Here is a 12682-nt window from a genome sequence, read left to right as displayed (position 1 = left end):
TGCATATTTAGAGGTTATAGTTGTTGTCAACTACATGCATGCTACATTCCATTTATATTTGAAAAATGTTTTCAACTCAAATACTTGATAAATAGACGTAATTTTCATTAACGAGGTTGTGATGCTAAAATGTTATTATATTATATGACATAGGGGTTTTGATTTTTTTTTTTAATCTTGTTCTCTAGTTTTAATTATGCTTATGATTTTTTTTTTCTATATACACAATTTTCTAATTCATGAACTTTTTATGTGATTTTCGACCGTTCACCGTCTATAAAAACCAATTGCACAGCTGGACCGAACCGAATCGAATCAAACATCCACCCCGCGAAAAGACTATACAACCTTTCGCGTCTACTCGTCGATTTAAAGTTTTGGAGCCAAAATGGCCGCGGCAACGTTGATGAGAAAAATTGGTACGGCTATTAACCAACTGGCTGCCGGAAATCGCATCTCCAGCGGATGGTACGATGCTCACATGGAGGCTGCTTCTCGCGCTGTCGCCGAACGAATTCCACTAGTCGACTTTGTTCTTGAAGTCAGAGATGCTAGGGTATGCAATCTCTTACTGTCGCTTACTCCCTCTCATTGCATATTGTTTAATTTCGTACTGGCGATTCATCTGTTCGTTGATTTTCCGGTTCGTAGTGTGTTCAGTTCGTAGTTTTAGTTTATTTCTCGCTACCTCTTTTGTTTCAATATTTTCGGAAACCTGGATTTGTTTATTCTTAAATGTGGTGGTTCGGTTCGTCTTCGATACAATGATCTAGGAACATTGAAGCTGTAACGAACATGGAGGATTGCTATTTTTCTGAAGGAGGGAAAGCATCGCTTGAACGTTTGTTTGTTTCTCTGTGTTATTGCTTGTTTAATTTTGTTTTGTTTCCAGATTCCAACGTCATCGGAGTATGAAATGATGAAAAACCATCCACCATCATCGAAACGAATCATTGTATTGAACAAGACAGACCTGGCGGATCAATCACAAACAGAGGTTAGGAAGTCTGTCCCCTAGTTTCTTGATTGAACATAACAACGACAATTTTGTGGGATATTTAGGGAGAGAAGAGAGAAGAACGTAAAATGCGGATGGAATATCTGTGGGATGGAATTTATTGTTTGCCCTTGGACCATGGGTTTTATCATTTTCAATTGTTATGACTTTCACATATCTAAGAGATTTTCCCCTTTCGGTTTAAATTGGATCCACAGTCATCTACTTGACCTTGCAATTATATTTGGATAGAATGTTATTTGTTTCTTATAAAAAGAAGGAATTATATTACAATATGAAAGTGGATTTTTACTTAGCTATCATTTATGATGTAATCTATTCTATTAAAATTTGAATTATATTTAAAATGACTTATCAGTCAGTATTTATTTTTCCTCATGTTTATACTTGACCTATGAATAGGTCTGGACTCGGCATTTTGAAGACCACAACTGCATCTCTTATGGCGTTAATTCCCACAATAAAGAGAATATTAGGGAGGTAAAGAACTAATCTTTTTGTGTTCGTTATACTTTCTTTTTGGCCTAGAAAGGCTGCTGATTATAGTTTGTATGATGTTTCCGTAATATATGTGTTTTTTTCTCTCTAATATTGCTTTTCTTGTACAATTAAGTGCCAACTAAATGTAGTTTTTATATATCCCACTTTGCAACTGATACTTTCTCTTCAGGGGACAATCCGTTAGTTATTTAATCTTTTTACCTGGCCGTATTTATTTTTGTATAACAGTGATTTGTGAATGACATTGTTTCATTTCATACAGTTCTTGAATTTTCTTCAAGCTAGAGTTAGAGAATTGAAGAAAAGCGGTCATTCCAGCCATGCCACCACGATGATGCTGGTTGGAATTCCAAATGTTGGTAAGTCGGCCCTTGCCAATTCTCTACATCAAATTGGGAGAATTAGTGCTGCAGGTATGAAGTTTTCTTGAGCTGCTGATCCTGGAATTGTTTGGACGAGTAGTTATTGTTATTTATCTAATTACAAAGAATTTCTATTTGTGAAATTTTGAAGAACTGCTCATCTCACAGAAAAAGGAAAGTTGAAGCATGCTGTAGTGAGTTCACAGCCCGGTGAAACAAAAAATATCAGCAGCTTGAAGGTTTGTTATCTGTCTCCCGACGTTGTAGTTGGTGGGGAAGTTGTCTTGCTATCTTGGGTTTACAGACTCAGCTGTTAAGGTGTTTATTTAAATTTTTACATTAGCATATTTCGGATGAAGAATGGTTTAAAAGGGTCAATGTTGTTCGATTTTCTAATTGTGGGTAGTCAAGAAAAAATCTCAAATGGAACTATGGTCAAGAATATCATCTATCCCTACTTGCAGGAGCAAAGATAATGTGTACTATTATCTTGTATAAGATTTTAATAATTTTTTTTTTTTTTTGAGTTGCTTTGAATTGCAGATAGCTAGTCATCCCAATATTTATGTATTAGACACCCCAGGCATTTTTCCTCCCAAGATTGACGACATAGAAGTCTGTTCCAAACTTGCTTTAACAGGTATAATATCATGCATCCAGTCCATCCATCTTTCTTTCTTAAATTGATTAAGCCAATGAAAGATACTGAAACATGCATATCAAGTGGTAAACATATTTGTGTGTTCTTTTTAATCTTATACAACGTTTGTGCTAGTTCGGAGACTGTGGAGTTGATTGAGAATCTTGAAACTGTTTAACTTTTTTGTTTTGCCTTCAAACTGTAGGGGCAATTAGAGATATTTTAGTCGGAGAACATGTAATTGTTCAGTACCTTTTAACTATCGTCAACTCGAGTGTTAAATATAAGAAGTGGGCAAATTTGTCTGCCATTTCGTTGGAGTGTTCAACTCCCTCAAATTTAGAGAAACAGAGAAGGAGGTATCCATCCGACCACACGCAGGTATAATGCATCGTATTTCATCTAAAAGCATTATATATGCATATGATTCTCTTTTTCATCCGTCTGATCACACGCAGTTATAAGGCATTATATGGTTCTCTTCTTCATCTAAAATCACTATGTATGTATACTAAACCTAATTAATGCGCGTTTATTTGGCAACTAAAGTCTTTGTAGACGTCTTTAGTTTTTACATTTTCTCTATCTATTATTAGAGAGAGGACACGTGGTTGTCACACTAGTGATATGCTTATTATCTGTATTAAAAGTAACTGCTAAGTTAAACCTACATTTGACAATTTACCATTGGATGTCAAAACTCCAGTTGGGTTAAATAGGCTAGAGCGTAGGCTTAAGAATATACTATAGGACTGTTTGGATAGACTTTTGAAGTGCTTAAAAACACTTGTATCGACCTAAAACAGGACCTACATTAATGAAACCGTTGATAGAAATGTCACATGAGTGAAATGATATAGCTGGCTGTGGATGCAGGACATTACTGTAAATGAAGTTCGTAGAGCTCTCTTCGAGACTAGATCATCTTTTGATGGCAATTTGGAGGATGAAAAGGAAATGGGAAGTCTTATTGAGACACAATTACATACCCTGCACAAAGCTTTGCACGTTCCTATGGATTTTTGCAATAATGCTACTATCAAGGTTGCTGCAAAACTTTTGAATCTTTATCGTACTGGGAGGTTGGGTCGTTATACACTTGATTCATTGCCACTTGTTAATACTCGGTGAGCAAAATCTTTGTAAAATTATCGACTATTAAAATTTCAACCTTTTTTAGGTTAATTTATAAATTTGGTTACTATAGTTTGGAAAAAATTAAAAAATAATTGATTTAATTAAAACTTTTAAATAGTAAAGAAATAGGTGTCTTTTAAGATGCATTTAATTATTAACAGTATGATAATATATGATATATTATATAGTTTTGTTGAAAGTGTCGACCAAGGAAATAAATTTGCCTATAAGAAAATTGGAAAGATAAGGCTTTATTAAGAAAGAAAGGAAGAAAAGTCTTACGTTTGGGAATGAATAATTTTTAGTCAGTAATTTTTGTTGTTTGTCATTTTCCTTGCTTTACCGTCAAAGTATACGGCTACGTGGAATCTTATTTTCTAAGTAGTCACCACTCCATTTTTGTCTTAACTGAAGTAAACCTGCTACTTGTATATCATGTACTGTACCACTACTTCACAAGCTCACTCCTATGTATTCTTTTCTTTTCTTTTTTTAATGGAAAAGACAAGAGAGTGGTTTATTTTGAAGCAATTTTGAGTTAACAAGTTTTTTTTTTTTAAAAAAAAAGAATCTTTGGTACAGTATAGCATTTTTTTCTAGTGTCGTACTTTATAAAAGTTTCAACTAACAATCCTTTCACAAAAGAAAAATGACCTTTATTGGAGATAAATGCAAATGCAACTTAGTTGTTGGTGAGTGGTGGAGGCATGGTTGTATTTTGAAGTATTAGATATATATATTTTAAATAAAATTTAATTGCAAATTAATCAATTTTGGAGCTTGTGTACGATTGAGCAAGATTGATTTGATAATAACTCTTGAACCCTCCTACGAAATTGGAATGCTACAATATTTTTCACACCCTCATGTTTTTTTAAATATATCACAGTGTATAAAACAACTTCTTAATTGATTTTTATTAGTATTGATCACATTCCTTAATAATAGTTTATATTTAAATATATATAGAGAGATAATGTTGTTTAGGGGTGTTGGGTATATGGTTGGTTGGCTATGACGTGTGTTCTATTTGGCTTTGATTTTTTTTTTCTTTTAAGAAAAACATCCCATCCTTTATTTTCTTTGGAATGTACAAAAACATCAAGAATGATAAAAAAAAACGTAATAATAATAAAAATGGGATGACTTAAATTATATGAAGTGATATGTAAACCATCTATTTTTGTCACAATTGTTTCTTGAAATAGCATCAAAGTGAAGTGAAACGAAGTGTGAAGTTTTTGAAAGCGATGCTCCATCACGTGAAACTGTCAGTGGCCACTTTGCCTTGCCATTGCAATTTGCAACCACCTTACTATGGCCCTATGATGGACAGCGCAGATTGCTAGGGGTTCTTGGGCCACCTCCAAATCATTATAATGGTAGATTTTCAGTACAAACATAAATTCTCCCTCAATAATGTTTTCGCAATAATGGTTTAGTTTTCCAAAACCTTCGACCGTCATTGTAAATTGTTATTCGAACAAATTTTGGCGAAGATGCTGCGCCGATCATCGACAGCCAATGTTTAGAACTGATGGGTTTGTGGGGCTGTCTGTTTCCTTCAAAGCTGTAAAGATTCTGAGTTACAGAGAGCTGGACGGAAGCTCGTTTTGAAGAATGGACGCATACCGACAACTTCAAAACTCAGACCCACTTCTCTTGGTTTCTCTCTCTCTCTCTCGGTTCTTTCAGTCCAAACCATTTGGTGGGCATTAATAAACGAACTTCGTTTGTTTCTGAAATGTTGATGAAACTGAATGTGTATCGCCATTCGCCACTGGGAAGCTCTGTTTGAAGCGGAGGAGAAAAGAGGTTGAAATTTGAATCGCCATTTTCGGCAGTGATTAGTTTGTATCACTGTTTATGCATCGATTGCTGTGTTTGACGTCTGGAAACAAAAAGTAGTAGGAAAAAGGAAAGGTCAGAGATCAGTCAAAAAGTGATTAGCAACCATAATCTAAGCATACGGCAGGTGTTTGTTTAAATGCCACAGTGACCTTTGTTTTTTTTACTTGATTCTCGTTCTTAATGTTGTACAGAGATTACTCATAACGCCCATTCTATTTAATCTGACAGGTGGAAATATCACGTGCTGGTCATTCCATCAACCTTTGGCTGGTGTTGGCCGCTCTAGTGTTTGAAAGGCATTTGGAATTATATTAATAAGTGAGAGACTGTTTAGTTCTTTTTAAAGTATTTTATGAAAGCCTGATCTATAATTTATGATAAATATCATAAATGGGTTTGGATGTTTTGCAATTCCCAAATCAAAACTAAGATTTAAGTTATCTTTTTTATTTGTTTTGTCGGATAGCATCAATCGAGGTCTTTGCTGCTGAATGTATGTAGAGAATAAATTTACAATTTCAGCCATCTAGGTTACTTTAATAAATTATAAAGCCACGAACTTTTTAATTAAAAGAATAAAGAAAAACCGAACCCATCAAACCTCAAAACCGATGGAGAGAGAGTAAATTGAGGGAATCCATAGGCATCTGCGAACTCTGCCCCTACAGGTAGAGGTACAAAGTCCATTCCAACATAGACAAAGGACCTTTCTGCACTAATAATGTCATCATACACAAAAAAAGAGAAAAGCATAGGAAAAGCCCACGTCAAGGTAGCAGATGACTCAGATCTCAGACTCGAAAATAATCTCAAATGCTTTGCACTGGATATACTTGAATGAAGAAGGATCAATTTCTTCAGGCTCCAAATCGAAAGAAGGAGACTGGGATAAGGGTGAGAGTTTTCAAGTTGGTGGGTTTTCATTTCAAAATCACGTTTAGATCCTGAGTTTTTGTATTCTTTCGATGGAAAAGTCCAAAAATATGCACTGGTCTTCTTGTTCTTGTTGCCCATTTCATCTTCTTATTTTCTGCATATATTGTCTTGTTCTTCTTTGTCATTAATCTAACATTACTGTTTCCCCCTAATTTTGTATTACTGAGCTTCTATTCCGCCATTATCTTCCCACTATTTCATTGCAAAGTTGTACACGCCATTCCCTATACGGCAAAAGTAAAACGAAGGTCCCTTTTTCAGTTTACTTAACTCGAACATCAAATCCCAGTGTTCGAATACCACACTACAGTATCCTTTTTGCCCAACATTTGTATTTCTAAGTCTATTACTCCTTAGAAGCACTTGACTTCGTTCATGAATGAACGCGAACCATTCATAGATGTTATTCTGTGAATTTATTCCAGAACAAACTGACGGAGGAGAAGAATAATTACCTGAGAAAGACAATCAAAGTTTTCAATCCATTCTGGAAAAGATGCTGTGCGCTTGTTCAGGAGAGCAATTCAAGTTTGAAGAGCCACCGCAGTCCCCAGAGTCACTTGCGACGAGAGATTTCTCGGCCAGTTGCCTTTCCTCGAGAACTGGAGACTGGGATTTAAAATTTGAAGATTCTCAAGTAGATGAAGTTGAATCCACTTTAAGAGAAGCCCTCTCATTAAACTACGAGGTACTTTCATTTATCTTTTCAAATCTCCTTGACCAAATAACTCATATTTTTCTTGATTTTCTGGATTCATCTCATCATCTTATAAGATAACGACTCTATCCACTTTTTTAATTAGGAAGCCCGAGCTTTACTGGGGAGGCTTGAATATCAAAGGGGAAATTTTGATGCTGCTCTACAGGTTTTTCAAGGTATAGACATTAAATCTTTGACGCCAAGAATGGTTAAGGCAATTACTGAAAAGACAAGGGAGGAAAAACCTCGTCCTAAAGGTGACAGTACCGCCCCCCCTAGTGGTGTAATGTCCATGCATTCCGTTAGCCTACTACTTGAAGCAATTTTACTCAAGGCAAAATCGCTGGAAGAACTTGGCAGATATATAGGTAAATTTCTCTTGTACATTTTCTTAATATATAGTTTTATAGGATATAGGGTTTAGGACAACATTGTGTAACAGCATTATGTTACGATTGGTTAGCCAGAGGAACAATGTACTAGATACTAAAGTGTATCTTATTTATCAGTTTGACTATGCTGTTGATCATAATATTTCTTGTTCATCAGAGTCTGCAAAAGAGTGCAGGATAATTCTTGACACGGTGGAATCAGCTCTGCCTAATGGAATGCCCGAGTGCATTGGTGAAGACTGCAAATTGCAGGAAATGTTTCACAGAGCTTTGGAATTACTGCCTACTCTGTGGACTAATGGAGGGTGTCTTGATGAGGCCATAAATGCCTATCGCCGAGTCCTTGTTAAACCATGGAATCTAGATCCAAACAAGTTGGCTGCCATACAGAAAGAATTGGCTGGGACATTACTCTATGGAGGTGTTGAAGCAAGCCTTCCCCTTAAATTTCATGTATTTGGCCCAAGAACACCTAAAAACAATGTAGAAGAAGCAATCCTTCTGCTACTGATACTCGTGAGGAAAGTGGCGATGCAGGAAATAAACTGGGACCCAGAGATTATGAATCATCTGACTTATGCACTTTCTATCACAAGACAATTTGAACTACTCGCTGAGCATGTGGAGCGGATCCTTCCTGGAATATATAGTCGAGCTGAAAGGTGGTACTTTCTTGCCCTATGTTACAATGCAGCAGAACAAAATGAAGCAGCTCTGAACCTTCTAACAAAAGTTTGCGGTTCCTCTGAAGTAAATCACAAGCCCCATTTTCATTCTTTTCTGTTACTTGCAAAATTGTGTTCAGAGGATACAAAATATGCACGCGATGGAATTAAATTTGCTCATATAATGATGAATATGGCCAGTGAACAAAGTAAACATTTCAACCCCGAAGCCCACAAATATTTAGGTATTTGCTATGGGAATGCAGCTAGAGCGTCTGTGTCAGACTCTGAAAGAACTCTTTTCCAAAAAGAATCATTGAACTCTCTACGAATTTCTTCTCTCAGTAGAAGGCATGATCCAGAAGTAATGTTTAACATTAGCTTGGAAAATGCTGTGCAGAGAAATCTTGATGTTGCCTTCTACAGTGCAATGGCGTACTCAAATATGGTGGCTGATGGCTCTGGAAGAGGTTGGAAGTTGTTGACCCTCATACTTTCAGCTGAGAAACGACTCATGGATGCCGAAACCATAGTTGATTTTGCTTTGGATGAAGCTGATAGGATGGACCAATTAGATTTTCTTCGATTGAAAGCTGTCCTCAAAATTGCTCAGGAACAGCCGAAGCAAGCAATAGAAACCTACAGAATCTTGCTAGCACTAATTCAAGCACGAGATGAACATCAGCTTCGGACTAAGAACTTTGACCAATCCAAGGACTTGGAACTGGAGGTTTTCCCCCCTCTAAATTGTTTCTATATTATGCTTGTTTTTACTCCATTGATACAGATAGCCACATGACCCTTTTCCACATCAGGAACAGATCAACAGCTTTTAAAATCTTCCTTTTGCAGGCAGTGGCAGAACGTAACTTGGAACGGGCAGCCTGGCAGGATTTGGCTGCCATATATTCAAAACTTGCTTCATGGGCGGATGCAGAAATCTGTCTGAACAAAGCCAAGTCATTAGATTTTCATTGCCCCAGAGGTTGGCATACAACAGGTGGAACTATTTTTTAATCATCTTTATTGTGTCTTTTAGTATGAAATGGTTGGCAAGGTTGCCAAGGAAAATATTCATGTCCATATATTATATAGTAGTTATTCACTTAAGTTGAACTCAACCGAACCCATTGCAGGCAAGTATTTTGAAGCTCGATCATTACACAAGGAAGCCCTTGTTTCATTCTCTGTCGCTCTATCGATTGATCCCGATTATATTCCAAGTATCATATCAACAGCAGAAGTATTGATGAAATGTGGTAACCAATCACTTCCAATTGCGCGCAGCTTGTTGATGAATGCTGTAAGATTGGATCCTACAAGCCACGAAGCATGGCTCAACCTTGGAATGCTTTCCAAAATGGAAGGTCTTTTGCTACAAGCTGCAGATTTTTTTCAAGCTGCACATGAACTCCAACTATCGGCTCCACCTCAGAGTTTCGTATAGAAGAATATTTGTTGTTCCCTTTGGAGCTTAGTAAGTTGAGCAGATGTGGAAGTTCAATTTTTTCATTGGTTGTGCCGCCACCATAATTCCACCAATCTTCTTTCCATCTACGTTCTTTTCCTTGACCTCTCACCATCTGTTCAAAGCTGAAGGAATTTTGGACCAACGCTGAGCAAGATTTCAGGGTAGACGTATGGTTTCAAATTCTGCAAGTTCTACTCATCTAATTTTGTGTAGCGAATCAAGGATTTAGTAGTGTATTAAGTAAATAGCATATTTTTTGCAGTATTTTCTTCTTATCATCAACAATTCAACTTCATCTCTTTCCCCGCTTCAAAATAAGGTTAAGACTTTATTCATGGCCAGAAAAGAGGATCAAAAGAAGTATGAAAATGTGTATTATCTTAGAGGCGTATGCAAGTCCTTCATTAGTAATATGAAAATATACAAAAATAAAATAAAAGAATAACTGCAATCCCATGCGCCAAACTTCTAAAACTCTTTAGATGAAGATTTTTTTTTAATTCTTTTTTTACAGTAATTGTGACATTATTGCAGAATTTTAAGATCTGTTGTGCTCCATCCAGTAAAACTAAGAACATGATTATAGTACTCAAAGTTGTATGAAAATTGCCTAAGGCCCGAAGCCATGTTTGTGAAGCAAACCAAAAGATGGTAGTTGCTGGGTGTGGATCTGTGATGCTTAAAGTTAAACCATGAGAGTCAAGAACCAAAATGACTGGCAACGACTGTTCATCAGGCAAGTCTCCCTAATTTGTCAAATAAACATCACAGGCCAATTGACTTCATTCATAGTCAAGAACCATAATGACTGCCAATGATCTTGTAGCCTGCTGATCCTTGGTTGGCACTTGGTATGGTTGCAGGATTTTGAACCACCAATGAACTAACTCTTCCAATTAAAATATATTTGACATATCCAAAGAAACTCGACCAAATTTAAACAGAAAATATCTAAAACAACAGTGAAAGCATTTCTACTTGACATATTCTCTGCCACAATATAGAGTATTATTGCAGCAACATGCTAAATAATTGCTTTAAAAAGAAAGAATCGACATTTTATTTGTATGTCAAAGTTAAGTACAGTGGCATGTCTTAGCAAATATCATTGGGCAGTTTTGTCAACAGAGCCAAACATGGAGTTGGTGCAGGGAAGTGTCTGTACAGTAATTGAATATGGATGAACTGTAAGTTGAGACTGAGACATAACAAGTTAAGGGTAAAATTTACACGGACAAGCATTGTTAAAAAATAAAAGTTCGCACACTTATTGTTTCCTTGATTCATGTATAACAAATACAAGACTGCAGCTCCATTCAATGAATTCTGCCTTGGACTTGGGAATATAGACAAGTAGCCAGGCATGAGCGGAGCCAAGGAATGCGGATAAATATACAATCCTTTCCTTTTATTAACATACTGCACAATTGAAATTTGCTTCTTAGTAGTGAATAGAACAAGATTTATCACATTGCAATGCAAGGGAAAATAGGAACAATACATGAAGATATTATTATAATGCTACCTAGAAATCAGGTATGTGAGATAAAATGAAAAGATCTTATTATTACAGAACTTCACTAATCTCACAGTGATAAACATAATGTGCAGAAGAGCTTACTAAACTTTAGCAGATTAGAAATTTCACTTACAGTGAAAAAGAAGTGGAAGCTGACAATAGAGCACGACCTCACCCCATACTCCACTGCATCCATAAAAACAAGAAGGAAGATTTAAAATCGCTTGCTATATTAACGACTGCTAGCGAACAACGCCTAGCAGTGAAATGCTCTAATAAATTGTGTCTAAAAGTGAAAGATCTTCTACGAGTGAACGTGTAATGGGGTTGGTTAAGCTATACATCACCCTCACCCAAACAATAAAGAAAAAAATTATAACTTACCATATAATTTACATCAATTAACAAACAAGAAAAATAACTGCTAAAATTTACTGACCTTAAGAACTGGTTCGCCCTTGTTAGCGGTAGCAGATTGCTTTGCATTTGCTGCCAACTGAGCACGTGCAGCCCTTCCTGCAGCAGATTTTTCAAACTCTTCTTGCCTGCAAATATTTATATCACTTTCAGTATAAAACACATGGATCTCTTATCTAAAAGAAGTGTAAAACACATGGATAATTCCCATCAAAGTTCCTAACTTGAAATTCCCATTTCAATCTAAAATTGGTAGCCAATACATTATCAAGTCACATCCTTGGTATGAATAAGCAATCAACTTAAACCAAATGGCATTAATAAGGTGAAAATTAGTGGAAGCAATCCAATCAGCTCAAATTAGAGCACTCCTAGTTTCTCTTTTCTTGCTTACTTCTTATTTAGCCTTTACGGCACTACGAATTTTGTTGGAAAAAGAAGGCTTATAAAACTAAACTGATCTAGACTATAGATCAGTTTGATAACAGGCATGTTTCTAACAGAAGCTAAATTTTACATACTACTAAATAAAATCACACTTTCAAAACAACAGATTTATAAGGAATTTGTAGACAAACTACAAAACCCTAATCAAACAAGCTGTTGTGCGATTATTTTTCAAACAGAATTCATTCCCCTGCAGAATTGTTACATCCCAAACAATTCACGTTCACAGACAAAAATGGAATTGTGGGGACCGACTGAAAAGGCAAAACGATCAACGAAATCCCCAATAGAAATGAAAAGGCGTTGTGATTGAAAAAGAAGAAGCATGATGAACAGACATTTGGGAATGAAAGTTAAAGGTAAAGGAAAAAGGAAAAAAAACCTTCTCTGAGCGGCTTCAGCAGCTTTGGCACGAGCTTCGACGGAAGCCAATCGTTCTTCTTCTTTTCTCTGTTGCTTTTGACCTACGTCTAAACAACTCACGCATTGCCCCATCGATTTACTTGGAGTTGCAGTTGTTTCCCCGACGAAGATCTTCAATTGGTATTTTCCACTATGAATATAGATTTTTCTTTTAATTCGAAAATTATGTTGGACGGTTAGGATTGAGTGTACAACACTCAACC

The 12682-nt window shown here is 36.2% G+C and overlaps 3 protein-coding genes across 5 annotated transcripts; 2 read left to right on the top strand and 1 right to left on the bottom strand.

Moving 5' to 3' along the window:
• Positions 1 to 291: 291 nt before the first annotated feature.
• LOC101222327 (DAR GTPase 2, mitochondrial) lies at positions 292 to 3739 on the top strand. The gene is made up of 8 exons (XM_004142980.3): positions 292 to 556; positions 893 to 997; positions 1421 to 1498; positions 1782 to 1932; positions 2050 to 2120; positions 2425 to 2521; positions 2727 to 2902; positions 3398 to 3739. Exons 1-8 carry the CDS (start codon positions 389 to 391, stop codon positions 3650 to 3652), a joined length of 1101 nt encoding a protein of 366 aa, XP_004143028.1. The 5' UTR covers positions 292 to 388; the 3' UTR covers positions 3653 to 3739.
• A 1149-nt stretch (positions 3740 to 4888) lies between these two features.
• Positions 4889 to 10062, top strand: LOC101209448 (protein NPGR1). Of its 3 annotated transcripts, XM_011651264.2 has the most exons (7): positions 4889 to 5633; positions 5738 to 5827; positions 6871 to 7133; positions 7249 to 7513; positions 7695 to 8932; positions 9055 to 9202; positions 9339 to 10062. In XM_011651264.2, the coding sequence occupies exons 3-7, from the start codon at positions 6942 to 6944 to the stop codon at positions 9647 to 9649; spliced, it is 2154 nt and encodes a 717-aa protein (XP_011649566.1). In that variant the 5' UTR covers positions 4889 to 5633; positions 5738 to 5827; positions 6871 to 6941; the 3' UTR covers positions 9650 to 10062. The 3 variants fall into 3 exon arrangements, with proteins under 3 accessions (XP_011649566.1, XP_031737331.1, XP_011649567.1); XM_031881471.1 differs by lacking the exons at positions 4889 to 5633; positions 5738 to 5827 and adding an exon at positions 5929 to 6421; XM_011651265.2 differs by lacking the exons at positions 4889 to 5633; positions 5738 to 5827 and adding an exon at positions 5930 to 6403.
• A 643-nt stretch (positions 10063 to 10705) lies between these two features.
• LOC101210682 lies at positions 10706 to 12668 on the bottom strand. Its single transcript, XM_011651263.2, has 4 exons — positions 12439 to 12668; positions 11632 to 11737; positions 11326 to 11378; positions 10706 to 11092 (listed from the first exon to the last, which is right to left on the bottom strand). The coding sequence occupies exons 1-3, from the start codon at positions 12549 to 12551 to the stop codon at positions 11364 to 11366; spliced, it is 234 nt and encodes a 77-aa protein (XP_011649565.1). The 5' UTR covers positions 12552 to 12668; the 3' UTR covers positions 10706 to 11092; positions 11326 to 11363.
• Positions 12669 to 12682: the final 14 nt, after the last annotated feature.

Source organism: Cucumis sativus, chromosome 2 (genome assembly GCF_000004075.3).
Source record: "Cucumis sativus cultivar 9930 chromosome 2, Cucumber_9930_V3, whole genome shotgun sequence".
NCBI lineage: Eukaryota > Viridiplantae > Streptophyta > Magnoliopsida > Cucurbitales > Cucurbitaceae > Cucumis > Cucumis sativus.
Note: the sequence above shows the minus strand (reverse complement) of the source record. Positions and strands in the feature narration are given on the sequence as shown.